The sequence below is a fragment of the Oncorhynchus gorbuscha genome, linkage group LG21, assembly GCF_021184085.1.
Source record: "Oncorhynchus gorbuscha isolate QuinsamMale2020 ecotype Even-year linkage group LG21, OgorEven_v1.0, whole genome shotgun sequence".
In the NCBI taxonomy this organism is placed as follows: domain Eukaryota; kingdom Metazoa; phylum Chordata; class Actinopteri; order Salmoniformes; family Salmonidae; genus Oncorhynchus; species Oncorhynchus gorbuscha.
In genome coordinates, this window is record NC_060193.1 from 13,394,636 (window position 1) to 13,420,929 (window position 26,294).

The 26,294-nt window shown below is 43.0% G+C and overlaps 2 protein-coding genes across 8 annotated transcripts in view; one reads left to right on the forward strand and one right to left on the reverse strand.

Annotated features, from left to right (window-relative positions):
• The window catches only part of LOC124007841 (tudor domain-containing protein 7B-like), a 38,461-nt gene extending 29,567 nt beyond the window's left edge, over positions 1–8,894 (reverse strand). Inside the window, exons 1-2 of the mRNA XM_046318620.1 lie at positions 8,788–8,894; positions 1,962–2,174 (exon numbers count right to left, since the gene is read on the reverse strand). Of these exons, the coding sequence (XP_046174576.1) occupies positions 1,962–2,174 (213 nt within the window). The 5' untranslated portion in view covers positions 8,788–8,894. The remainder of the gene's footprint in view (positions 1–1,961; positions 2,175–8,787) is intronic.
• Positions 8,895–12,088: 3,194 nt separating this feature from the next.
• Positions 12,089–26,294, forward strand: part of LOC124008176 (dynactin subunit 1-like) — a 39,229-nt gene continuing 25,023 nt past the window's right edge. Inside the window, exons 1-13 of one of the 7 annotated variants that reach the window (XM_046319254.1) lie at positions 12,089–12,269; positions 12,869–12,916; positions 15,252–15,506; positions 18,233–18,311; positions 19,256–19,287; positions 19,631–19,648; positions 21,359–21,382; positions 21,919–21,972; positions 23,281–23,436; positions 24,248–24,271; positions 24,736–24,816; positions 24,992–25,108; positions 25,465–25,669. In XM_046319254.1, coding sequence (XP_046175210.1) covers positions 12,914–12,916; positions 15,252–15,506; positions 18,233–18,311; positions 19,256–19,287; positions 19,631–19,648; positions 21,359–21,382; positions 21,919–21,972; positions 23,281–23,436; positions 24,248–24,271; positions 24,736–24,816; positions 24,992–25,108; positions 25,465–25,669 — 1,048 coding nt within the window. In that variant the 5' untranslated portion in view covers positions 12,089–12,269; positions 12,869–12,913. The remainder of the gene's footprint in view (positions 12,270–12,868; positions 12,917–15,251; positions 15,507–18,232; positions 18,312–19,255; positions 19,288–19,630; positions 19,649–21,358; positions 21,383–21,918; positions 21,973–23,280; positions 23,437–24,247; positions 24,272–24,735; positions 24,817–24,991; positions 25,109–25,464; positions 25,670–26,294) is intronic. The other 6 variants (XM_046319258.1, XM_046319256.1, XM_046319260.1 and 3 more) reach the window with 6 other exon arrangements.

Below are 26,294 nucleotides of genomic sequence, written 5' to 3' on the forward strand. Positions count from 1 at the left end.
AGGGCACACTCATTATCTCACACCAGCAGGATAATCATCGTTCAGCATCCTTGCTTTAATTACTTTGGCGTCTCATAGAGACATCTTTTGATACTTTCATTATTTTTAGCCAGCCACTGGAGTGTATGTGTACAGTAAGTGAATTGTGAGGACTAATATTAAACAAACAAACAAAAATTTGACCAACTGGGGACATTTTGTTAGTCCTGACGAGGTCAAATGCTATATTTCCTGGGGTTTCATGGTTAAGGTTAGAATTAGTGTTGGAATTACATTTTGAGTTAGGGTCAGAAGCTAGGGTTAGTTTTATGGTTAGATGCTAGGGTTAGTTGCAGGGTTAGGGTAGGGTAAGAGTAGGGTTTAGGTTTAGGGTTAAATTGAGGGAAAATAAGATTTTGAATGGGACTGAATTCTGAGTCCCCACAAGGTTAGCTGTACAAGACTGTGTGTGTTTGTGTGTCTGAGTGTTGGTGTGTGTGTATGTGTGTATACAGTGGGGAGAACAAGTATTTGATACACTGCCGATTTTGCAGGTTTTCCTACTTACAAAGCATGTAGAGGTCTATAATTTCTATCATAGGTACACTTCAACTGTGAGAATCTAAAACAAAAATCCAGAAAATCACATTGTATGATTTTTAAGTAATTCATTTGCATTTTATTGCATGACATAAGTATTTTATCACCTACCAACCAGAGCTGGGACCACAGTCCACAGTCTCAAAGAAAACCATTAGTAACACACTACGCCGTCATGGATTAAGGTCCCCCTGCTCAAGCCAGTGCATGTCCAGGCCCATCTGAAGTTTGCCAATGACCATCTGGATGATCCAGAGGAGGAATGGGAGACGGTCATGTGGTCTGATGAGACAAAAATAGAGCTTTTTGGTCTAAACTCCACTCGCCGTGTTTGGAGGAAGAAGAAGGATGAGTACAACCCCAAGAACACCAACCCAACCGTGAAGCATGGAGGTGGAAACATCATTCTTTGGGGATGCTTTTCTGCAAAGGGGACAGGACGACTGCTCCATATTGAGGGGAGAATGGATGGGGCCATGTATCGCGAGATCTTGGCCAACAACCTCCTTCCCTCAGTAAGAGCATTGAAGATGGGTCGTGGCTGGGTCTTCCAGCATGACAATGACCCAAAACACACAGTCAGGGCAACTAAGGAGTGGCTCCGTAAGAAGCATCTCAAGGTCCTGGAGTGGCATAGCCAATCTCCAGACCTGAACCCAATAGAACATCTTTGGAGGGAGCTGAAAGTCCGTAGGATCTGGAGAAGGTCTGTATGGAGGAGTGGGCCAAAATCCCTGCTGCAGTGTGTGCAAACCTGGTCAAGAACTACAGGAAACGTATGATCTCTGTAATTGCAAACAAAGGTTTCTGTACCAAATATTAAGTTCTGCTTTTCTGATGTATCAAATACTTATGTCATGCAATAAAATGCAAATTAATTACTTAAAAATCATACAATGTGACTTTCTGGATTTTTGTTTTAGATTCCGTCTCTCACAGTTGAAGTGTACCTATGATAAAAATTAAAAACTACATGCTTCGTAAGTAGGAAAACCTGCAAAATCGGCAGTGTATCAAATACTTGTTCTCCCCACTGTATATGTGCGTGTTGCTGTGCAAGTGTTGTGTTGTGTGTGTCCATCTGTCCATCCGTCTATGTGTTTGTGTGTTTTCTCCTCATGCTGTTTGTCTCCCAGTCCATCCATCCACCCATCCATCCACCCACCCACCCACCCATCCGTCCACCCACCCACCCATCCACCCATCCACCCACCTGTCCACCCACCCATCCGTCCATCCATCCATCCATCCACCCACCCACCCATCCGTCCATCCACCCACCCATCCATCCACCCACCCACCCACTCGTCCATCTATCCGTCCATCCGTCCACCCATCCATCCATGAGTTTGTATGTGTATGTGTGTACACTCTCTCCTCACCTCCCCAGTGCGGTTGCGCTCCATGTGAACCACGCTGGGAATGCTGTGCAGCAGAGTGTCCAGACTGGCATGACCCATCTGTTTATGAGGGATCTGTTCACCAGTCAGAGCTTTGTATTCAGACTGGAGGCGAGACAAAGACACCCCGGGCCCGCTCTTATTGGCCGCCAGCACCGCCCGTAACATCCTCTTCATCAGCTCCACGTCCGTCATCTATATGGACATAAAACCAGGAAGTAGAAATTCTGTTTCATGTCTGTTTTATATCATAGTTTGATCTTTTTACCTATTCAAATAAAAGGGTGACTTACATAACTATTATTATTTTATTTGACCACGTTGTCCTGATAAAGGTGAGGTCAAAATACCTATTTTTCAAGGGAACCCTGGCCAAAATGCCTGGTCTCATAGACTAGACGTAACATAGTAACCGTACATCCGGGACACCTGGCCAGGAGGGCAGAGAACTGGCACTGTCGTAGCACTTTACATTATAGTTCCGAAAGTGGGACCAACATGGTAATAACATGGTAGCAAGTTAAAGGCCAATGAAAAAAAGTATGTTACTGTGATTGTTCTGTAATTAATGGATACTAATTCCCCTGTCTTTGGGCACAATACAGGTTTGTTTGTGTTAAAAAGGTCATTGGTACAAGGCACAGCCCCTTGAGGACATTATCAGATATACTTTGAACAGGGGTGGGTGCCTTGTCAGACAGGCTTCCTATCACTGATCTAAGAACAGATTGTCAGGGGCAGGATCTGGTGTAAGGGGCCCTCCTAGCCTGCCATTCTATTTCTGGTATCTTGCCAACTCCTTATGAAACTATGAGTGACATGGATTTGGCAAGGTTTTAGAAACAGACTGGCACCCAGACTAGGGACCTCCAGTTTAGTTCAGTGAAGATCTACCTCAATATTAATCTCACCAGAAAGATTTAATCAATGACACTGACAAAATGTTAAAATGGTGTTGATGTCACAACTATATTAAAAATTATCGTTACAATCATAAAACAAAAATCACTGGATTTCAAAGATTGTAAATATGGAAGGCAGTTTTGATTGGAGGGCTTTCAGAATACTTACTGCTGTCAACATGTTTACTGTGTCTCATGATGAGCAAATGACATGTCAGTCTAATAGAGTTATTTTTGTATTTTATTTTTATTTTCATTTTGAATTGAACATTTATTTAACTAGGCAAGTCAGGTAGCCTAGTGGCTAGAATATTAGACTTTTAACCGCAAGATTGAAAGATCTAATCCCCGAGTTGACAAGATAAACATCTGTCGTTCTGCCCCTGAACAAGGCAGTTAACCCACAGTTCCTAGGCCGCCATTGAAAATAAGAATTTGTTCTTAACTGACTTGCCTAGTTAAATAAGGGTCAAATAAATAAAAACTAGGCAAATTATAACTTCAGCACAACGCCCTGATTTGGAATTTGTATGCAGGATTTTTTTCTGCGTTCATTTAATTTATTCTATTTCATATCAACTACAGACAGTTCTCGAATTTGCCCCAAAGGCATGCCCTCTACTGTCTCCGGTAACTTTTTATTTTTTACACATAGGCCTAACACTTCGCAACTTCTTAGAAAAAACTACTAAATAAACAGGACAAAGTTTTTTTTTAAAGTAGTCTAAAAACTAAATAAAAGTAAGATGAAAACCAAATATGTCAACATGATAAATTGTTTATATTAAGTCTGTGAACTCTCTCTCCACAGGGATTCCTCTCCATAGACAATAGAGAACAAATGGTGATGTAATATGTCAACATGATAAATTGTTTATATTAGGTCTGTGAACTCTCTCTCCACAGGGATTCCTCTCCATAGGCAATAGAGAACAAATGGTGATGTAATATGTCAACATGATAAATTGTTTATATTAGGTCTGTGAACTCTCTCTCCACAGGGATTCCTCTCCATAGGCAATAGAGAACAAATGGTGATGTAATATGTCAACATGATAAATTGTTTATATTAGGTCTGTGAACTCTCTCTCCACAGGGATTCCTCTCCATAGGCAATAGAGAACAAATGGTGATGTAATATGTCAACATGATAAATTGTTTATATTAGGTCTGTGAACTCTCTCTCCACAGGAATTCCTCTCCATAGACAATAGAGAACAACTGGTGATGTAATATGTCAACGGAGCATTGGCAGAGCTATTTAAATTGACATTAAAACATGTTCTCTGATAATGGCCTTGGCAGATCATCCTCCAGGAAGCTTATGAGCTCTATACTAAAACATGAGTTTGTAAAGATGGAGATAAACTATTTAATTACACACTTCTGGAACAAAACTATAAATGACAATTCATACAATAACAACTGGGAGCTTTTTAATTGTGAGGTTGGAAAATATGTTAGTATTCTTGCCAAGACGAGGAGAGTTGAAGAAGAAAGTGTAATTACAAAGATCACCTCTCTTGTTCATAAGCCTGTTGAAAGTCTCTCAGAGGACGACAAATTTGTCCTGTTTGAGCTACAACACAAGTTGGATGATATGTATAAACTGAAAACAGAAGAAGCCTTTGTCAGATCTACCACCCTGCATAGCACTGCTGGCTTGATTCTGAAGCTAAGCAGGGTTGGTCCTGGTCAGTTCCTGGATGGGAGACCAGATGCTGCTGGAAGTGGTGTTGGAGGGCCAGTAGGAGGCACTCTTTCCTCTGGTCTAAAAAATATCCCAATTCCCCAGGGCAGTGATTGGGGACACTGCCCTGTGTAGGGTGCAGTCTTTCGGATGGGACGTTAAACGGTTGTGTCCTGACTCTCTGAGGTCATTAAAGATCCCATGGCACTAACCCCGGTGTCCTGGCTAAATTCCCAATCTGGCCCTCAAACCATCACGGTCACCTAGTAATCCCCAGTTTACAATTGGCTCATTCATCCCCTGTAACTATTCCCCAGGTTGTTGCTGCAAATGAGAATGTGTTCTCAGTCAACTTACCTGGTAAAATAATAGATAAATAAATAAAATCCAGGAAGAAGTGGCGAGAGGAGGGTGAACAAAATTCATCTTATTTTCTCAGGTTAGAAGAATACCACTAAAAATAATACAATTCAACAAATACATATTAATGCTCTCATCACAGATGATCCCAAATTAATCTCTATCTTTAGTTGCAACTTCTGCAGGATTTTATAGAGTTATAAGTATTGTGAGGTCCTCAACTCAATTTTTTTGGACACTCTGGGGGATGTGAAATCAATTTGGGAGGCTGAGAGGGAACACTGTGATGACCCTATTATAGTTGAAGAGATCATTTATTCTACTGAACACCTTAACAACAATAAGTCTCCTGTGACTGATGGTATATCTGCTGAGTTTTACAAAACTTTTTCTCAACAGTTAGCCACATTTCTATTGGAAGTATTTTCTGAAAGCATTGCAAATAATGCTCTCCCTCCCAGTTTGACTTAAGGTCTGATTACATTAATACCTAAGTCCAAGAAAGACTTGCTTCTCCTCGATAATTGGCGTCCAATCTATCCTCTCAATAACGACAACAAAATATTAGCATCTATATTTGCAAAAAGAATGAATGCAGTATTGGACTCAATAGTAGAAGGGACTCAATCTGGCTTCATGAGGAATAGACATGTATCTCATAATTTCCAACTGCTGTTAAACCTTATTGACTATTCTGATCTAATCTTCCAAGATAGTTTGATTGTCTTCTTAGACGTTTATGAATCCTTCAATACAGTGGAACATAAGTTTCTATTTCGCTCCCTTGAGAAATGTGGTTTTGGGGAATTATTTTGTTGTACTATTGAAACTCTTTATAATGAATGGGAACAGTTCCATTGAATTAAAGCACTTCTCCTAGATTTGATTTGAAAAGAGGAATTAGGCAAGGTTGCCCAATTTCACCTTACCTCTTCCTGCTTGCAACCCAACTTCTTAAATGTTCTGTTAAATCCGGCAATATAAAAGGGATCTCTATTGCTGACAGAGATATTATCATCATCAGTCAGCTTGCAGATGACACCACACTCTTTTTGAAAGATGCTGATCAGATTCCTAGAGTAGTTGATGTGATAAATATTTTTCCCAACGCATCTGGTCTTTGCCTACACCTTAATATGTGTAAATTGTATACCCTCTATATGCAATATTCCAGTCAAGGAAAATGTAACATACTTTGGGATTACCATATGTAAGGGTCAACAGGAAAGATAAGATGCTTATTAAATTTCATAACTATTATCGAAAAAAACGAAAAGAAGTTGAACCATTGGTTGCAGAGGGATTTATCCTTGAAAGGTTGAGTATTGCTTTCTACAGCTGAAGGTATCTTCAGACTTAGTTATGCAGCCCAGTCCCTGCATCTTGACAACAAAATAGGTAAAGCAGTTGACCAGATGCTTTCCAACTTCATCTGGAAGAACCGTCCGTACACATTATACTAGGAAATCTGTCATTATGAACACATATGAATATGTGGTCTCAATTTTTGGGGGATTTTCCTACTTTGAATAAATTGGGCTAAACATTTCAGAATCCTTCTTCAATTTGTAATTGCATCCCTCCTTATATCTTCTCCCGTTTTAGTGGCTTCAATTTTATGTTACTTTGTAACTATAATATTGATAAGATTCCTACAAAATGATCTGCTTTTCATAGACAAGTATTCTTAGCGTGGTCGTTAAAATATCAACATAATTTTCCCCGCATTGGCATTTCATTTGGAACTATACGGATATTTTGTATAGAAACAAGTCTTTATTTTTGAAGAACTGGTTTAATAATCATATCCTACTGGAGGATTTTTTTTAAACCTCATTACAATATCCCTGTTACAACTAGAGAGTTCGCCATAGTCTTTGATGCTATTCCATCTGGAACTCTCATGTTGTTTGTTTAGAGGTGTAACCAGACCTCACTTTCTTGACCTGCCCTCCTTAATCCAGTTGACTCTCCAATAGGAAAACGGTGTTTCTCCTTGCTCCCTCAGAACAACAGACCTATACATGCTTTATTTCAAAGGGATATTGTATCCATTCCTTATGTCACAACTTACTGGAATACATTTTTCAATATCTATTGGAATAAAAAGTCAGGTTATTACCACACAGATACCTGCTTGTTAACAAGATCAAAGAGGTCTCTTTCAGAATGATCCATAAGTATTACCCTGTGAATCATTACCTGGATAAAATGAAAAAATATATTAACATTAACTGTAGTTGTGTTGAGCATCCAGAAAAAGTTTTGCATTTATTTTGGTATTGTCTACTTATAAAATGATAAATATCTTGCCATCATTTCTTTACAAATGTTATTATTATTGATGACTTTAGTTTTTCTATGGGAGAATATGCTGCTCGGTTTCCTTAATTAACTATAATAATGATAAAGAAAAGCCATTTTTACCTCAAATCTAATTGTGCTAATGGCACAGTGTAATATTCATGAATGTAAATTCACTAACAAAAAACTACTCTTCCATGTTTTCTATGAGGAATTTGAGCAGTACATTTAAGACCATTCTACATTCTTCTAATAAGAAAGCTGTTAAAACAATCAATACGTGTGTATTTTAAGATATTTGTATAATCTGTCATTTGTTGTACCCCCTAGCATATGTTATCATTGTCTGTTTGTATACCTCTTGTATGTATGCTATTACTCATATAATGGTAATATAATGCCACAGATTGGACAGGGGAGTGTTGGCAGCTGTGTTGATTGTCTGATCCCATAACCTACCGTTTGCATGCCTCTCCTGGGGAAACGGCTAGAGGCCTCGGGAATACTTATATCTCCTTAATGCTCATCGTCTGTGCAACATGAGACAGCGGATGGATTATAATGTTGTAATGAAACAGCAGGGAGCAGGTCTCGAACCCTCGACCTTCGAGCCCGAGGTCCGGCGCGTTATCGACTGTGCCGCAAAAGCATGCTCGTGCGGCAGGGTCGATCTCCGCGCTTATAAACCCAGGGTCGTTACAATATTATCACTTACAATGTATGACATATGCTTCACATTTAGTTGTGCTATCCCACTTGGCAGCTAAATCAACTATTTGGGCGATGAACGGGTGTATGCCGTAAAAGTGTTGCTCGATTAAGTATGTTGGACATACTATGGTTACACATTATGGCTACCATACTATCATTTCTGCAGGCATCAATATTGCCGCATCAACACGGCCGAACGAGAAGCTGTCAGCGATTTATAGAAATCGCTTTTTACTGGTATAAAACTTTTTTCCTACGAATTCAAATCGCTTTCTACAGTGAGAACTTTTTTTCTATGATCAGGTGACGGAAGCGCTTCCAAACATGGAGTTGTAGGTTTGGCATATCTGTCATGTTTGCGCATATCTCTCCTATGTGCAAATCTTTATGGCAGTCATTTTACTTAATACGGCCCTTGGAAATGACCTGCATATCTGCAGTTATAAAGAAATTCTAATGCAATATATCGATTTACAAATACAAATCAAAAGGTGTTTGTTTGTGGAAAGTGATTTAAATTTGTGGATAGTGATTTACATTTGTGGATAGTGATTTACATTTGTGGATTGGTACTTATTTGTACAGATCATGATACACGAGTACAAAATGCATGCTGTGTGTTCACGATACATTTGATATTGATCCCATACAAGTGTCATGTCAAGCGACGTTATGTCGCTCTATCGAGCTCCGGACTCTTGCCATTTCATGGGACTCTCGGAGGGCTTTTAATTAAGCTTTCACCAAATAGTATCAAAACGAAAACGTACTATCACATCAACTATTTAATCTCAGTAATATGATAATTAATTCAAGTAATGCCAGTCAATATAACTCTTACCTTGCTGGGAAGGAACAGAGACGAGAGTGACACGGATGACTTGCTGCTCGTCACACTCCCTGATTGTCGGTCTGTCGCCCTTGCGGTCTTGAGCTGTCCCAGCTCACCCAAACCTACGCTCTAGCCAAGCGCCTCCCAGCAGGCCCGGTTGATGGGTTACGGTAGCCTACCTCCTTTGTGATGTGATTGGCCATCTCCGCACAGCCCCACGCTAATGCCATCATAGCGCAGGCGCACACAGGTAACTGTTGTCCAAACTACAATGATTTATTATAAGTGACACTTATTCTGTGTACAGGTCTATTTAGTTTTCTTCATCGGGTATGCTATGCCTTAGAGTGAGAAAAAACAGTAGGCAAAACATTATTCACTGCGTGCCACAAAGTAAGCTGCTTATCTCAGTCTCTGTCTCTAGTTCTTATAGAGAGCTGAGAGCTCAACGTTTTGTATATGAGGTGGAATGGTTCAGATGGTACTTCAGATGGAAGGTTGGTTACACTGTTGCATAAAGTGAAGTTGTACTACAGCTGAGCTACAGACACCCAGTCAGTCTCTTTTTCTCTCCCTCACATTTCTCACATAGATCTGGGCTTCTGCCTTTCCTCCTTCTTGACTACAGTCTCCCCAACCAGATGGTTATATAATTGTTGGACTGAAAGGCATGTTAAAACCATCATGCTGTGTGGGTTTTAGGATGGGATAAGTACACCTTTTATTTTATGATTTTAGTGTTATCCTGAGGTTGAAGCTCTAAACATAAGCTACCTACAAAAAGTATTTTGTCAGCCCTTTACAAAGTATTTATTTTTGGATTTTAATTTGATGTATTTATCAGGGATCCCTATTAGCTGCCAAGTATTAGGGTTAGGTCAAGGCAGCAGCTACTATTCCTGGGGTCCAAACACATTAAGGCGCTTACATCACACATACAACAAAAGATAAAAACAGTACACCATATAACATTAATACACCACTACATATCAAAATGTATAATACCACCATACAACAATGTTACAATGTATGCGTGTGTGTGTTGAGTGTGTTTGCTAGTGCGTGTGCGTGTGTGTCTGTTTCTCTTCACAGTCCTCGCTGTTCCATAAGGTGTATTTTTATCTGTGCAGGCTATCTCTAACATTCATAGTTCTCTTTTCATCATAGAGAGCCTTTAACAGCCAACAATCTAAGATAGCTTACCAAGCCATTGAATAAAAGGCTCTGAATATCTTTTCCATCTGAGTAATCTATGTTGACTACCACAACTATGCTTCAAGGCAAGCAACACTGAACCATGCATGAGACAAGCTGTTCTGGACGACTGTGTGATCTCGCTCTCCGTACCCGATATGAGTCAGACCTTTAAACAACTTAACATTCACAAGGCCACAGAGCCAGACAGATTACCAGCACGTGTACTCAGAGCATGCGCTGACCAGCTGGCAAGTGTTTTCGCTGACATTTTCAACCTCTCCCTGACCCCGTCTGCAATACCTACATATTTCAAGCAGACCACCATAGTCCCTGTGCCCAAGAACACCAAGGTAAGTAAGCAGCCTTTCACAAGCCTTAACGTGTACGAGCCGGAACGGCTCATAGGAGCAGGAGCCTATATCCTGTTTCTGTAGCGTGAGGCAGCTTGACGTATAAGTAAACCCCCTGAACAGAACACCAAGGTAACCTGTCTAAATGCCTATCGCCCCATAGCACTCAAATATGTAGCCATGAAATGCTTTGAAAGGCTGGTCATGGCTCACATCAACACCATTATCCCAGAAACCCTAGACCCACTTCAATTCACATACCGCACCAAACAGATCCACAGATGATGCAATCTCTATTACACTACACACTGCCCTTTCCCACCTGAACAAAATGAACACCTATGTGAGAATGCTGTTCATTGACGATAGCTCAGCATTCAACATCATAGTGCCCTCCAAGCTCATCACTAAGTTCAGGACACTGGGATTGAACACGTCCCTCTGCTACTGGGTCCTGGACTTCCTGACGGGCCGCCACCACCTGAAACGACACATTCACCACGCTGACCCTCAACACAGGGGCCCTCAGAGATGCGTGCATATTCCCCTACTGTACTCCCTCTTCACCCACGACTGTGTGGCCGCGCACGACTCCAACACCATCATAAAGTTTGCTGACGACACAACATGGTTGGCCTGATCACCGATGATGATGAGACAGCCTACAGGGACGGGGCTGTAGTGGAGCGGGTCGAGAGCTTCAAGTTCCTTGGTGTCCACATCACTAAGGAATTATCATGGTCCACACGCAGTGGGGAAGAAGGCACGAGCACGCCTCTTCCCGCTCAGGAGGCTGAAAAGATTTGTCTTGGGCCATCAGCTCCTCAAAAGGTTCTACAGCTGCACCATTGAGAGCATCTTGGCAACTGGCAACTGCTCGGCTTCTGACCAGGCGCTACAGAGGGTAGTGCGCACTGCCCAGTACATCATTGGTGCCGAGTTCCCTGCCATCCAGGACCTCTATACCACCCAAGTCATACTGTTCTCTCAGCTACTGCACGGCAATCAGTACTGATGCACCAAGTCTAGAACCAACAGGACCCTGAACAGCTTTTACCCCCAAGCCATAAGACTGCTATTTGGGTAACTATTTAATAGTTAGTCCAGGTAGCTATTTAACTATCTGCATTGGCCCTTTTTGCACTAACTCTTTTGACTCATCACATACGCTGCTGCTAATGTTTAATATCTATCCTGTTGCTGAATTACCTCCTACCTCTGCATGTCGACTCGGTACCTACCATGTGGATATAGCCAAATTATAGTTACTCGTTGTGTATTTACTCCTTGTATTATTATTTTTCTATTATTTCTCTCTGCATTGCTGGGAAGGGCCGTAAGCATTTCACTGTTAGTCTACACCTGTTGTTTACAAGAATGTGCCAAAGAATGTGTATTCGATTTTTGATACCTGTAAATCAAAATCTCAAATAATGTCCCCATGGGAGAACCATTTGATGAACCCTTTTGGTTCCAGGTAGAACCCTTTTGGGTTCCACGTAGAGGCCTTTCTGCAGATGGTTGGACATGGAACTCAAAAGGGTTCTGCCGGGAACCAAAATTGTTTCTCCTATGGGAACAGTTGAATAACCCTTTTGGAAACTTTTTTATACTGAGCTCATGTGAGTGGGAAAACAGTACAAATATTTTAAACAGTTTTGTTTCTATATAAACGTTTTGCGCATGGCTAGTTAAATTAATTTCACTTTTGTCAGAAGGACCGGAAGTAGACCATTTATAATAAGAAAAAAATAACCGGAAGTTGGTGTGGGGTGGACCGTTCTTATAATATATGGTGGACCGTTCTTATAATATAGGGTGGACCTTTCTTATAATATAGGGTGGACATGGTATATTGCTAACTGACCCTTACATGTATATATTTTTAACTTCCGTTTAACCAACAAGTTATTTTGGAGCATCATACCAAACCTAACTTTGCAGGTAGGTGGCAGAAGTTTGATAACATTATCTTATCTAGCTTCTCAGGATTATTGACTGTTAGGCTTCGCATCAAGTATAACGTTAGCTATGAATCTGACGTTCGCTAGCTAGCGTTACTAGCTACAATGAAATATATTGTTGATTTAACGTTAGCTAGCTAATTATTTTAGTTCGCCAGAGTCACTGCTTCTTTCCATGGGAAAACTATGAATATACATTTTTCAGAGTAGTTAGATAGCTAATTTGTTTGCTCGAGCTACCTAACGTTAGCTAAAATTACAATCAGATTTTTGACTGACACGAAACACTACAGTTAGCTAGCTTAGTAACCAACTAGCGTTAGCTAACTAAGTTAGATGACAAACGTTAACCACTGAACCTGGCCAGCTAGCTAGTTTAGCTTGCCAACTGTCATCATGTTTGTGCTGGATGACACTTTCACCTGATCTTACAGGGCAAGATGACACTGACAACCTCTGAAGTAGATACATACTCCTGAAAAGGAGAATGGTCATTTCTATTGGTGACGGTCAAGTGCTGACAGGAGCATAATCAGAAACACATCCTTTCTCACTGACTGACTGATGTTTTTCTTTCAGTACAGGTCCATATCAGGCCCTACTAGTGTCTTGTCAGGTATTGTTATGGTAAGATTATTTTCAGTTTTCCCATAATGATCTAGCTGCTACCGCTGGAGACAACAATGTTATTGTGTACTTGTTGGGATTCGGGAGAAGTACACAAGCTCACTTAAGAGTTGTGATGATTTCTGGATGCTGAAGGCGAAGCATCACTAATAGCTTCCCCTGCCAGAGACTCATCTCTTTTTCACCCCCTCTCCTGTCTCTGTCACAAACACTTCCTCTCAGAAAAATAGTGAGAGAAGCTAGGAGGAGAGATGGAAACGCTTACACTGTTTGATACTGTTGTTATTTTGCGGATAAATAAGGCAACAAGTCAATATGGCTGGAATGCACAGGCGGCATTCCGTGGCCGTCCTGGCAATGGGCCGGGGTAGCTTGGTGAGTCCTATCTGATATTCTGTCTAAGACTAGACTAGTTCCTACGTATGAGTTGATTTGATTGTACGGACAAACAGCAACAGTCAGTTATTTTACTTAAGGCTAGTGATTGTCTATAGGCTACTTTTGATTTGATACTTCGGTCAACCATTTTTAGTGGTGCCACATTCGAGAACAGAACTGTATCAAGAGCAGTTTTCTTGTTGATTCTGCTGGCAAAGAAATGAAGTTAAAATACTAGTTTTACTCACAATGCAGGCTATGCAGCACGGTGCTGAAGATGATGATTTTGGTGATGATGATGATGAAATAACATGTTGTGGCTCCATGATCTGTTCACCGCTTCAGCTGAAGAAGTCACGGTTAGGAAGGAAGGGTCGACTATTCCAATGTTAATGGCATTTCCTGGATGTTCCGGTGTTATGACATAAGAGCTCAGTTTCTAGTTCTTTTGTTTCTAGTTTCTGACTAACACCATTCCTGCCATGATCCTGGCTACTCCTCCCAGTTGTCTGCCTTTCGGACTATATCTATCAGGCCAGCTACAGCTAATCTGGTCTCCTCTCACATGACATTGCCTCCCTGAAGACCCACATATGATGTTTGCCATGTTCCTACATGGCCCATTTTGACCATTTCTCAAAAATGTCCTCAGTGTGGGTAGACGGTGAGCGGTACTGTCTGTGTCTACCGGCAGTAATGGTTACAGTCTGCTGAACCATATGACTGGGTGTGTGACTGCTCTGTCCTCAGGCTGTCTGTGGCCTAGCTAGCATGAGTCAGCTGGCCTTGTGTCTGTCTATATGGCCTAGCTAGCAAAAAGTCAGCTAGTTGACATTCAGAAGAGGGAACTAGACCTAGTGGGTCTATCATCAATATGTTTCTTTCTAATACTTGTTGTGAAATAGGCCTAAATCAGCCATTTTCCCCCTCAGCCTCTTCCTGGCAGTCTGTGAGCTAGGAGTAATTGCCTTAATGGGCAATTAGGTCTAGTTATTTAACCTTTTATTTAACTAGGCAAGTCGGTTTAGAACAAATTCTTATTTACGATGTCGGCCTACCAAAAGGCAAAATGCTTCCCGCTGGGATTAAAAATACAAATATAGGACAAAACACGCAACTGCTTAGCTTTATCTTGGCCAGGTCGCAGTTGTAAATGAGAACTTGTTCTCGACTAGCCTACCTGGTTAAATAAAGGTAAGCTAGTTGAGAACACATGACAACACAGCATGGCAGCAACATGGTAGCAACACAAAACATGATAAAACATTATTGGGCACAGACAACAGCACCAAGGGCAAGAAGGTAGAGACAAAATGCATCATGTAAGGCAGCCACAACTGTCAATAAGATTGTCCATGATTGAGTTTTTGAATGATGAGATGGAGATAAAATTGTCCAGTTTGAGTGTTTGTTGCAGCTCGTTCCAGTCACTAGCTGCAGAGAACTGAAAAGAGGAGCAACCCAGGGATGTGTGTGCTTTGGGGACCTTTAACAGAATGTGACTGGCAGAATGGGTGTTGTATGTGGAGGATGAGGGCTGCAGTAGGTATCTCAGATAGGGGGGAGTGAGGCCTAAGAGGGTTTTATAAATAAGCATCAACCAGTGGTCTTGTGACTGGTTTACAGAGGAGTATAGAGTGCAGTGATGTGTCCTGTAAGGAGCATTGGTGGCAAATCTGATGGCCGAGTTGATGGCATGGAATGTTGTCATCAATAAAAACATGTTTGCATGCTTCACTTTGTTGGGGTGGAAAATCCAATGTTCAAATGTTTTATCTTAGATCTCACCAAGAACTCAGTTGTCATTGTTTCTTGTTTGTGGATAAATGACAGATTTCCAGGCACACAGAGAAGTGCAAAGATCACAAAAAAATCAAACCGAGGTGAGGCTGTAGACTAACACCAGCAGTCACAAGGTCCTCTGTCCTAAACTATGTTCTCTCTCTCTACCCCCCAGATTTCTGGCAGCCCCCTCCTGAGCAAGATGAGTGCGGACGGGGGAGGCAAGCCTGCCAAGGTGGGCTCGGTGGTGGAGGTGATCGGTAAGGGCCAGCGTGGCACGGTGGCGTATGTGGGCGCCACGCTCTTTGCCACGGGTAAGTGGGTGGGTGTGATCCTGGATGAGCCCAAGGGCAAGAATGATGGCACGGTCCAGGGGAAGAGATACTTCCAGTGTGATGAGAACTGCGGCATCTTTGTGCGCCAGTCCCAGGTAACTAAGCTAACCCTCCATACCACACACACAGACAACCTCTCTCTAACTGACAGACACTCTCTCTCTCTCTAACTGACACACACAGACACTCTCTCTCTCTAACTGTGACACACACAGACACTCTCTCTCTCTAACTGTGACACACACAGACACTCTCTCTCTCTAACTGTGACACACACAGACACTCTCTCTCTAACTGTGACACACACAGACACTCTCTCTCTCTAACTGTGACACACACAGACACTCTCTCTCTCTAACTGTGACACACACAGACACTCTCTCTCTCTAACTGTGACACACACAGACACTCTCTCTCTCTAACTGTGACACACACAGACACTCTCTCTCTCTAACTGTGACACACACAGACACTCTCTCTCTCTAACTGTGACACACACAGACACTCTCTCTCTCTAACTGTGATACACACAGACTCTCTCTCTCTAACTGACACTCAGACACTCTCTCTCTCTAACTGACACTCAGACACTCTCTCTCTCTAACTGACACTCAGACACTCTCTCTCTCTAACTGACACTCAGACACTCTCTCTCTAACTGTGACACACACACAGACACTCTCTCTCTCTCTAACTGACACACACAGACACTCTCTCTCTCTCTAACTGACACACACAGACACTCTCTCTAACTGTGACACACACAGACACTCTCTCTCTCTAACTGTGACACACACAGACACTCTCTCTCTCTAACTGTGACACACACAGACACTCTCTCTCTCTAACTGTGACACACACAGACACTCTCTCTCTCTAACTGTGACACACACAGACTCTCTCTCTCTCTCTAACTGTGACACACACAGACACTCTCTCTCTCTAACTGTGACACACACAGACTCTCTCTCTAACTGTGACACACACAGACACTCTCTCTCTCTAACTGTGACACACACAGACACTCTCTCTCTAACTGTGACACACACAGACACTCTCTCTCTAACTGTGACACACACAGACACTCTCTCTCTAACTGTGACACACACAGACACTCTCTCTCTCTAACTGTGACACTCACAGACACTCTCTCTCTCTCTCTAACTGTGACACTCACAGACACTCTCTCTCTCTAACTGTGACACTCACAGACACTCTCTCTCTCTAACTGTGACACTCACAGACACTCTCTCTCTCTAACTGACACACACAGACACTCTCTCTCTAACTGACACACACAGACACTCTCTCTCTCCAACTGTGACACACACAGACACTCTCTCTCTCTCCAACTGTGACACACACAGACACTCTCTCTCTCTCCAACTGTGACACACACAGACACTCTCTCTCTCTCTCTAACTGTGACACTCTCTCTCTCTCCAACTGTGACACACACAGACACTCTCTCTAACTGACAGATGACCTCTCTCTAACTGTGACACTCACAGACTCTCTCTCTCTCTAACTGTGACACACACAGACACTCTCTCTAACTGTGACACACACAGACACTCTCTCTCTCTCTCTAACTGTGACACTCTCTCTCTCTCCAACTGTGACACACACAGACTCTCTCTAACTGACAGATGACCTCTCTCTAACTGTGACACTCACAGACTCTCTCTCTCTAACTGTGACACACACAGACACTCTCTCTCTAACTGTGACACACACAGACACTCTCTCTCTCTAACTGTGACACACACAGACACTCTCTCTCTCTAACTGTGACACTCACAGACACTCTCTCTCTCTCTCTAACTGTGACACTCACAGACACTCTCTCTCTCTAACTGTGACACTCACAGACACTCTCTCTCTAACTGACACACACAGACACTCTCTCTCTGTGACACACACACGCTCTCTCTCTCTCTAACTGTGACACACACAGACACTCTCTCTCTCTCTCTAACTGTGACACTCTCTCTCTCTCCAACTGTGACACACACAGACTCTCTCTCCAACTGTGACACACACAGACACTCTCTCTAACTGACAGATGACCTCTCTCTAACTGTGACACTCACAGACTCTCTCTCTCTCTAACTGTGACACACACAGACACTCTCTCTAACTGTGACACACACAGACACTCTCTCTAACTGACACACACAGACACTCTCTCTCTCTCTAACTGACACACACAGACACTCTCTCTCTCTCTAACTGACACACACAGACACTCTCTCTCTCTCTAACTGACACACACAGACACTCTCTCTCTCTCTCTAACTGACACACACAGACACTCTCTCTCTCTCTCTCTCTAACTGACACACACAGACACTCTCTCTCTCTCTCTAACTGACACACACAGACACTCTCTCTCTCTCTCTAACTGACACACACAGACACTCTCTCTCTCTCTCTAACTGACACACACAGACACTCTCTCTCTCTCTCTAACTGACACACACAGACACTCTCTCTCTCTCTCTAACTGACACACACAGACACTCTCTCTCTCTCTCTAACTGACACACACAGACACTCTCTCTCTCTCTCTCTCTCTAACTGTGACACACACAGACACTCTCTCTCTCTCTCTAACTGTGACACACACAGACACTCTCTCTCTCTCTCTCTCTGTGACACACACAGACACTCTCTCTCTCTCTCTCTCTCTCTAACTGTGACACACACAGACACTCTCTCTCTCTAACTGACAGACGACCTCTCTCTAACTGTGACACACACATTGTGGAAGAGTAATAGACTGGTGTATTGAACCGGTCTCCCTCTCTGTCCTTATCAGATCCAGCTTGTGGAAGATGGTGCCACCTCTCCAGACATCCCAGAATCTTCCACTGCCAAGTTCCAGTCCAAGCAGAAAGGTGAGCAGAATAACAAAGCTGTGGCCTTCATTTACATGGCCTCAGATAGCATCAGGATTGGGGTTCATTTAATTTCAATTCAATTCAGTCAATTCAGTAAGTAAACTGAAATTCCAATTCTAATTGTCCTCAATGCTACTTTACTTCCTGAGTTCTCCCCAGCCCTGGATAGCATGTCACTGATCTTTAGGCTACAATCATAAAGACAACACTATCCAGGTTTCCATCCAACGTTTTTAAGCGAGTAAAGTACATGTTGGATAAAAAATGTCATGACAGGCCTGATGGAAACAGAAAATGTGTCCGTTAACTTTCCACATGTCGACAAAACGAAATACTCCAGACATGGTGGGATCTTTTTGTGTCGGTTAAATTCATTATGTGAGAATTGTCTGCAGAAACTCTTTATGCACAAATATTGATATAATACCCATCATATGGAAGTAAACTTGGTGTCACGCGATGACATGAAACCACGCAGTTCATTAGACTACAGATGAAATGAGGGATGAATTTATAACTATATATAATATAATAATTATAACTATGCAATGCCATTTTAAAAAAAATGAATGAGAAATCCATCAGTAGAGTTGAAAATGCCATGGAAAACCATTGAACATTTCTATTCACTACATGGGAATGAAACCGCAGAAGTAAATGTTATGTGCACTACGGGATCACGCACAGCCTTTTAATCCCCAACAAGTCCATTCGATGGAAACTCATCTTTGGTGGGGAAATGCGCGTATTGTTAAGCAGATATAGAATATTCGCATGAGAATCTTTTGCCGATTGGATGGAAACCTAGCTACTGTAACACGTTATATTACGGTCCACTTCAAGTATTTGTAAAGGGTTTAGAAGTAGTTTAGCAGTAGTTTATAAATGGTTGTGTGTGTTTATAATAACATAAGATCTGTTCGTTCTGTTTTTATCTTCAGACATCCCTGAGATTCCAAAATCAGTCAAACAGGTACAGGAAACATACAGACCTTTTGTCTGGGAGCGATTTCCATCCCTCTCCTTTTCTCTCCCTCTATGTGACCTACGTGACCTCTTCCCTCTTTTCTACTTCTCTCTATCCCTTTCCTTTTCTCTCCCTCCATGTGACCTACCTGACCTCTTCCCTCTTTTCTACTTCTCTCTATCCCTCTCCTTTTCTCTCCCTCCATGTGACCTACCTGACCTCTTCCCTCTTTTCTACTTCTCTCTATCCCTCTCCTTTTCTCTCCCTCCATGTGACCTACCTGACCTCTTCCCTCTTTTCTACTTCTCTCTATCCCTCTCCTTTTCTCTCCCCCCAAATACCATTACAGACGCCCGTTTCTAAGAAGGTATAGATATTTAAAACTATGCTCACCTACTTTGCAACGGTGGTTGCTTGCTTGTCACGTTTTCTTTTGAATGAGGCTGTTCAGGGTAATATTTTTGGCCTGTCGTAGCTTTTCTTTTGAACGAGGCTGTTCAGGGTAATATTTTTGGCCTGTCGTAGCTTTTCTTTTGAACGAGGCTGTTCAGGGTAATATTTTTGGCCTGTCGTAGCTTTTCTTTTGAACGAGGCTGTTCAGGGTAATATTTTTGGCCTGTCGTAGCTTTTCTTTTGAACGAGGCTGTTCAGGGTAATATTTTTGGCCTGTCGTAGCTTTTCTTTTGAACGAGGCTGTTCAGGGTAATATTTTTGGCCTGTCGTAGCTTTTCTTTTGAACGAGGCTGTTCAGGGTAATATTTTTGGCCTGTCGTAGCTTTTCTTTTGAACGAGGCTGTTCAGGGTAATATTTTTGGCCTGTCGTAGCTTTTCTTTTGAACGAGGCTGTTCAGGGTAATATTTTTGGCCTGTCGTAGCTTTTCTTTTGAACGAGGCTGTTCAGGGTAATATTTTTGGCCTGTCGTAGCTTTTCTTTTGAACGAGGCTGTTCAGGGTAATATTTTTGGCCTGTCGTAGCTTTTCTTTTGAACGAGGCTGTTCAGGGTAATATTTTTGGCCTGTCGTAGCTTTTCTTTTGAACGAGGCTGTTCAGGGTAATATTTTTGGCCTGTCGTAGCTTTTCTTTTGAACGAGGCTGTTCAGGGTAATATTTTTGGCCTGTCGTAGCTTTTCTTTTGAACGAGGCTGTTCAGGGTAATATTTTTGGCCTGTCGTAGCTTTTCTTTTGAACGAGGCTGTTCAGGGTAATATTTTTGGCCTGTCGTAGCTTTTCTTTTGAACGAGGCTGTTCAGGGTAATATTTTTGGCCTGTCGTAGCTTTTCTTTTGTTCGTCTTCTGTTCTGTATTCTGCTAACGGATCACATGGGTGTTTCATGTCACCGTACATTTTCACTTTGGTTCCGTGACACATTTAGGAGCATGATGTTCCATGTTCTGGCTGTTAGGTTCATTTTTTATATATAATACATTTTTTTTGTATTCTTGCATTGTGATGCGCCTTGTTTTTGCCTCGACTTCACTTGGGATTATTTTATTTTGTAATTTATTTTAAGTCATGTTATATACTTTTTAACACCGACTTCACCCACTTATATATTAACTACAGTACGTCTCCTCAGTTTTTAAAAGTAGCGGGTTATCAGCTCAAACTTCATACTTGCACAAAGACTTTAAAAAAAATTCCACCCAAAAACTCTCTTTTGGTATTTGTTTGATTAGTCAATAGTTGATATAGTTCTAAAATGTTTTGCAGGTCAGCAATGAAGTTTTCAAGATACACAGCTTTCAAATACAGAAATACAGTCGGTATGTTGCATCATCTGATGCACAGTGCGTCAAACCGGCTGTATTTCTGTATGTCAACAATGAAGCAAATACTGAGAGTTTTTGGGTGGAGTTTTCCTTTGAGTGACTAAGGGGAATGCAGTAACACACAGCAGTCCAGCCTGCTGGAGAGTGATATATCAGTGTGTTTTGACTAATATTAACCCTGTGTGTTTCTGCCTCTCTGCCCTGCTAACTACTGCCCTTCGCCATCTCTGCTGGGCCTGTGTGTGTGTTCTCTATCCTCTCCGCCGCTACTATACCCTCCTCCTCCTCTTCCTCCTCCTCCTCTAGTCCATCACCCATCGTAGCACCAAGGTGAGCTTGTTATGAACAGCAGACGCTGTGGTAAAAGGGTTCTGTTAAAGACGAGCCCACCTGTCCATTCCTACTGTAGATCGTGTCGACCTTGTGATGTCACAGCAGTACGCTCTGAGGTAGATTAGAGCAACGGAATGTTGATAAGCTCATGAATATGGAAGATGTAGGTATGTGACAGAGTAGGAAAGTAGCTCACCACAGTCTGCGAAGGAATGATGTTTTAGAGTGGGAGATCTACTGCTACAGTTTAACGTCATAGACTGAGATAATTAGCAGTCAGTATTTGACTTGAGAGTATGTCGCACGTCAGTACATGGTGTGTGTATCTGTTTAGGCCTAACTATAGAATGTGAGAGTAGTAGAGTGTATAAAGTTGTTCTAGAAGATTCCCTCAGGAAGAGAGAACAGCAGTAGACGGCTCTTCAACCCCTAAGACAGGAGAGTGTATAAAGTTGTTCTAGAAGATTCGCTCAGGAAGAGAGAACAGCAGTAGACAGCTCTTCAACCCCTAACAGTCTACTCTCATACAACAGTGGAACACTCCAGGTCGTCTCTCCTCCTCCAGCTCCCTCCCCTCCCTCCTCATGGTACGTTCCAGGCCTCAAAGCACCTGACTCCCCTGGGAGAGATCAACTCTGGTCCTGGAGGGGTGAACTCTGGTCATTCCTGGAGGGGTGAACAAAGGTCAAATTCACTGCAATAACTGGAAAAACGACAGCGTAGTTAGTTTTAGTATTTTAAACCAAAGTTCCCACAAAATGTGAAGCAGTAACTTACTACTGTAGTAGTGCCTCTAAAACCAGAGTTCACCCTTTTACAGACAGTTCAGTTCACCTGGCCAGTTCCTTGAGAACTGTTGGTACTTTTTGGTGGAGGCCAGATCAGCACAGTAAAGGGTGACTTGTATGGCACTGGGTGTGGTATTTGCTCACCACGGCAGGTTTCACTTAGATACGGGTTTACCGGAGTTCATCTGGGCTCTGGGTGGAATGTTTCTGTGTTCACTTCTGGGAGCAGTCTGTTTTTATGGTCACTGGGATTAACAGGTAATGGTACGGTCTCACAGATGTAGTTCTCTTTTACATTTACTTGTATTTCTCCCTCCTGTTCTCTCTCGCGCCCCTCTCTCTTTCTATCTTTTCTTTACCTCTCTCTACCTCCACCCTCTACCTACCCCCTCCTCTACTCTCCACCTCTCTCTTCCACCCCCCACCTCTCTCTACCTCCCCCTCCCACACCTCTCTCTACCTCCCCCTTCCACACCTCTCTCTACCTCCACCCTCTACCTACCCCCCCTCCTCTAACCCCCTAACTCCCCCACCCTCTCCCCCTCTACCCTCCCCCCCCTCTTCCCCCCCCCACCTCTCTCTACCTCCACCCTCCCCCTCTTCCACCCCCCACCTCTCTCTTCCACCCCCACCTCTCTCTTCCACCCCTCCATCTCCCTCTCTCTACCTCTCCCACACCTCCCTCTCTCTACCCCCTCCCACACCTCCCTCTCTCTACCCCCTCCCACACCTCCCTCTCTCTACCCCCTCCCACACCTCCCTCTCTCTACCCCTCCCACACCTCCCTCTCTCTACCCCCTCCCACACCTCCCTCTCTCTACCCCCTCCCACACCTCCCTCTCTCTACCCCCTCCCACACCTCCCTCTCTCTACCCCCTCTCACACACCTCCCTCTACCTCCCCTCTCCCACACCTCTCTCTACCTCCCCCTCCCACACCTCTCTCTACCTCCTCTCTCTACCTCCTCTCTCTACCTCCCCCTTCCACACCTCTCTCTACCTCCCTCTCTCTACCTGCCCTCTCTACCTCCCTCTCTCTACCTGCCCCCTCTCCCACCTCTCTCTACCTGCCCCCTCTCCCACCTCTCTATACCTCCCACCTCTCCAGGCTCCCCGGGCCATCGGCTTCTCCAGCTCTCGGTCCAGGGAGGATGTCAGCGAGGGCAGCCTGTCTTCCAAGGGTGCGCTGGGGGCTCCTGTCGTCCCCCTGCCCAGTGGCATCCCCGCCACGTCCGGAGCTCCACCCCCCACCACCCCTAGCAAGGTCAGTCCACAACCCCCTGTGGCCAATCAGATCATCACCTTAGGTTCTGGGGAGCTTTTTGGTCTAGCACAGAAAGAAAACACCCCATTTATCATAACATTGATACGTTGTTGGATATGTTTACTACTGGGCTGGAACAAAAGCCTGCAGCCTGATATGTCATTTATATAGAGCTGAGACGATAAACCCAAAAAATGATCGACACATACCACATTTTGATGACATTCATTACGATAATTAGCCTATTCTACAGAAAAGTGAAGTTTGAAATTAAGTTTGCTAATATGGGGTGATTATTGGGATAATGGCGACTGTGCATGAAGATGGCGACCCCCATGTACTTACCACACATTCCTTGTTTTGCTAAGTTTGCAGTGTTGTTCATCGCTCTCCGTTACTATTCGTATGGTCATTGGCACCGTGTACATGATCCCAAAGCTTTAAGACGCAGACAATAAAACAAAGTTTACTGGCAAATTGACCCATGTCGCTCGCCGTAGTTTAAGAACTCTGTGGGTAGTGCTAAAAACAAGATGTCATATCTGAATTCCTCCATCTTTATGGCCCTGTCGGCCGTTGATGGCTACAACATTCACACTAGCAGTGGTAGTTTGAAGGGTGACAACAAAAGCTGGTGCACATTATTGTAAACGTGTCATTCTATTTGTTGTATTGATTCAGTCAGTTTATGGTGATTGTATCTTTTTGTCCGCATCGCCCAGCTTCACCATGGTATCACCTCCATCCATTGTGTTTCCTCATTCGTTGTCTGTTGACTGTTGTGTTCCGTCCATGTTGTCGTTGTAAACAGGCTGAGCCTCCTGCATCAAAGCAGGTAGGGTAACGGTATCTGAACGCATGCTTATCTGGTCTGGGCATGTTGTTTGATTAACAAACCGGGGTTGCCCCAAATGGCACCCTATTCCCTATATAGTGTACTGCTTCATAGGGAATACGGTGCCATTTGGGATATCCATTTGGGACGTATCCAGGGATCATAGGGTGCTACTCCTCAGCCTCACTACCACTGCCCTTCACCTGCATGCCAACAGAGGGCAGAGTTTCTTTGGTTTAATATTACTGAGTAAATGAGTTTACTCCAGACACGGTACTTGGTGGTGGGAGCATGTCTTGGTGTTTTTTTGGAATGTGGGTTCTAACGTCTCTGGTTGCTTTGAGATGTCCACTATCCCCTCTCTCAATGCCCCCCCCCCATCCCTTCCTATTCACCCCCCCCCTTTCTCTCTCTGTCTTCCCTGATGTGTTCACCTTCACACCTGAACATCTCTGTGTTTCCAGGAGGAAGAGTCTCTGCGTGGCCAGGTGAAGGACTTAGAGGAGAAGCTGGAGACCCTGAAGATGAAGCGGGCGGAGGACAAGGTCTTTGTCGTTTTAATAATCTATTTATCTTGTTATTATATTATGTACAGCATGTTGACTGGCTGTCTCTGTATGAATATACAAATATAAAGACATCTAAAGTAGATTTGTTTTATTTTGATAAATATGTAATAACTTGTATTATTATTTATTCATATTTACAATGTTTATTCAGGTCAAGCTGAAGGAGCTGGAGAAACACAAGATTCAGCTGGAGCAGCTCCAGGAGTGGAAGACCAAGATGCAGGAGCTGCAGACGGACCTGCAGAAACAACTCAAAGAGGCCAAGAAGGTACAGTACACACCAGAAACATGAACGATTAACCTCTATGGTAGTCACCTTTTTGAAACGAGTACAGAACCTTCACGCTTCTTTTCGGGTTTCTGTCCACTTCTCTTATTAAATCAGAGTACTTGGCAAGACTTCAAGTAACAAACCGGTAGTCATTAACCTAGGATAATTAAACGGTCATCCCTTATGTAATGTTGTACCAGTTATGGAAGTCTGTTGTCAGGTACCTAGTTTTAGCTTTGGTTAGATTGACATTGCTAATGACGTCCACTCTTGTCATTCTGGATTTTTTGCGTATTTCGTCTGACTCTGTTCATTCAACAAATGTGAGATTTACACTAATGTTCCTCTCCCAGGATGCCCGGGAGGCATTGGAGGCCAAGGACCGCTATATGGAGGAGATGTCAGACACGGCGGACGCCATCGAGATGGCCACCCTGGACAAGGAGATGGCCGAGGAGCGGTCCGAAAGCCTGCAGGTGGAGGTGGAGTCGCTGAAGGAGAAGGTGGAGGAACTCACCATGGACCTGGAGATCATTAAACACGAGGTTGAGGAGAAAGGTTAGAGGTCACTAGTAGTGAGTTGCTATGAAAGGCTGCTCTATTTATGGTATCTCATCCCATACAGAGGGTCAAAGATCATACCCCCAAAACATGCTAACCTCCCCTGTTATTGTAATGGTGAGAGGTTAGCATGTCTGGTTAGCCTGTCTTGGGGGTATGATCTTTGACTCTAACTTTCTCACTCATCATTATTCACCATTCATTCAGGATTATCTGTAATTGGTAGCATCCAGATTAATGTAGCAGTGTTCAGAAACATTCTGACTGACTCCAATGACACAATATTGACCATTTATTTCTATTGGACTCAAAATAAATTGAAATGCAACCATAACGACATGTAAATGCATCCAACAATGTTGTAGAGTCACAAGCTTGATGTAGTCATTCTGTGCTATGAATATGGGACCAAATACTTCACTTTTGACTCCATTATTTATAATCTTTAGGGATGCCAATCATTTTGGCTCCTACCTTTTTAATTGAGAAAAATATATATTGTTAATCAAAATCGTTTTGCATACACTATAGGTCAGTATTTAAATGATTTATTTCATACAGTCATAATTGCTCATTTTTATCAAGGGTGTCAATCATTTCGGATCCCATTGTCTTTGTATTT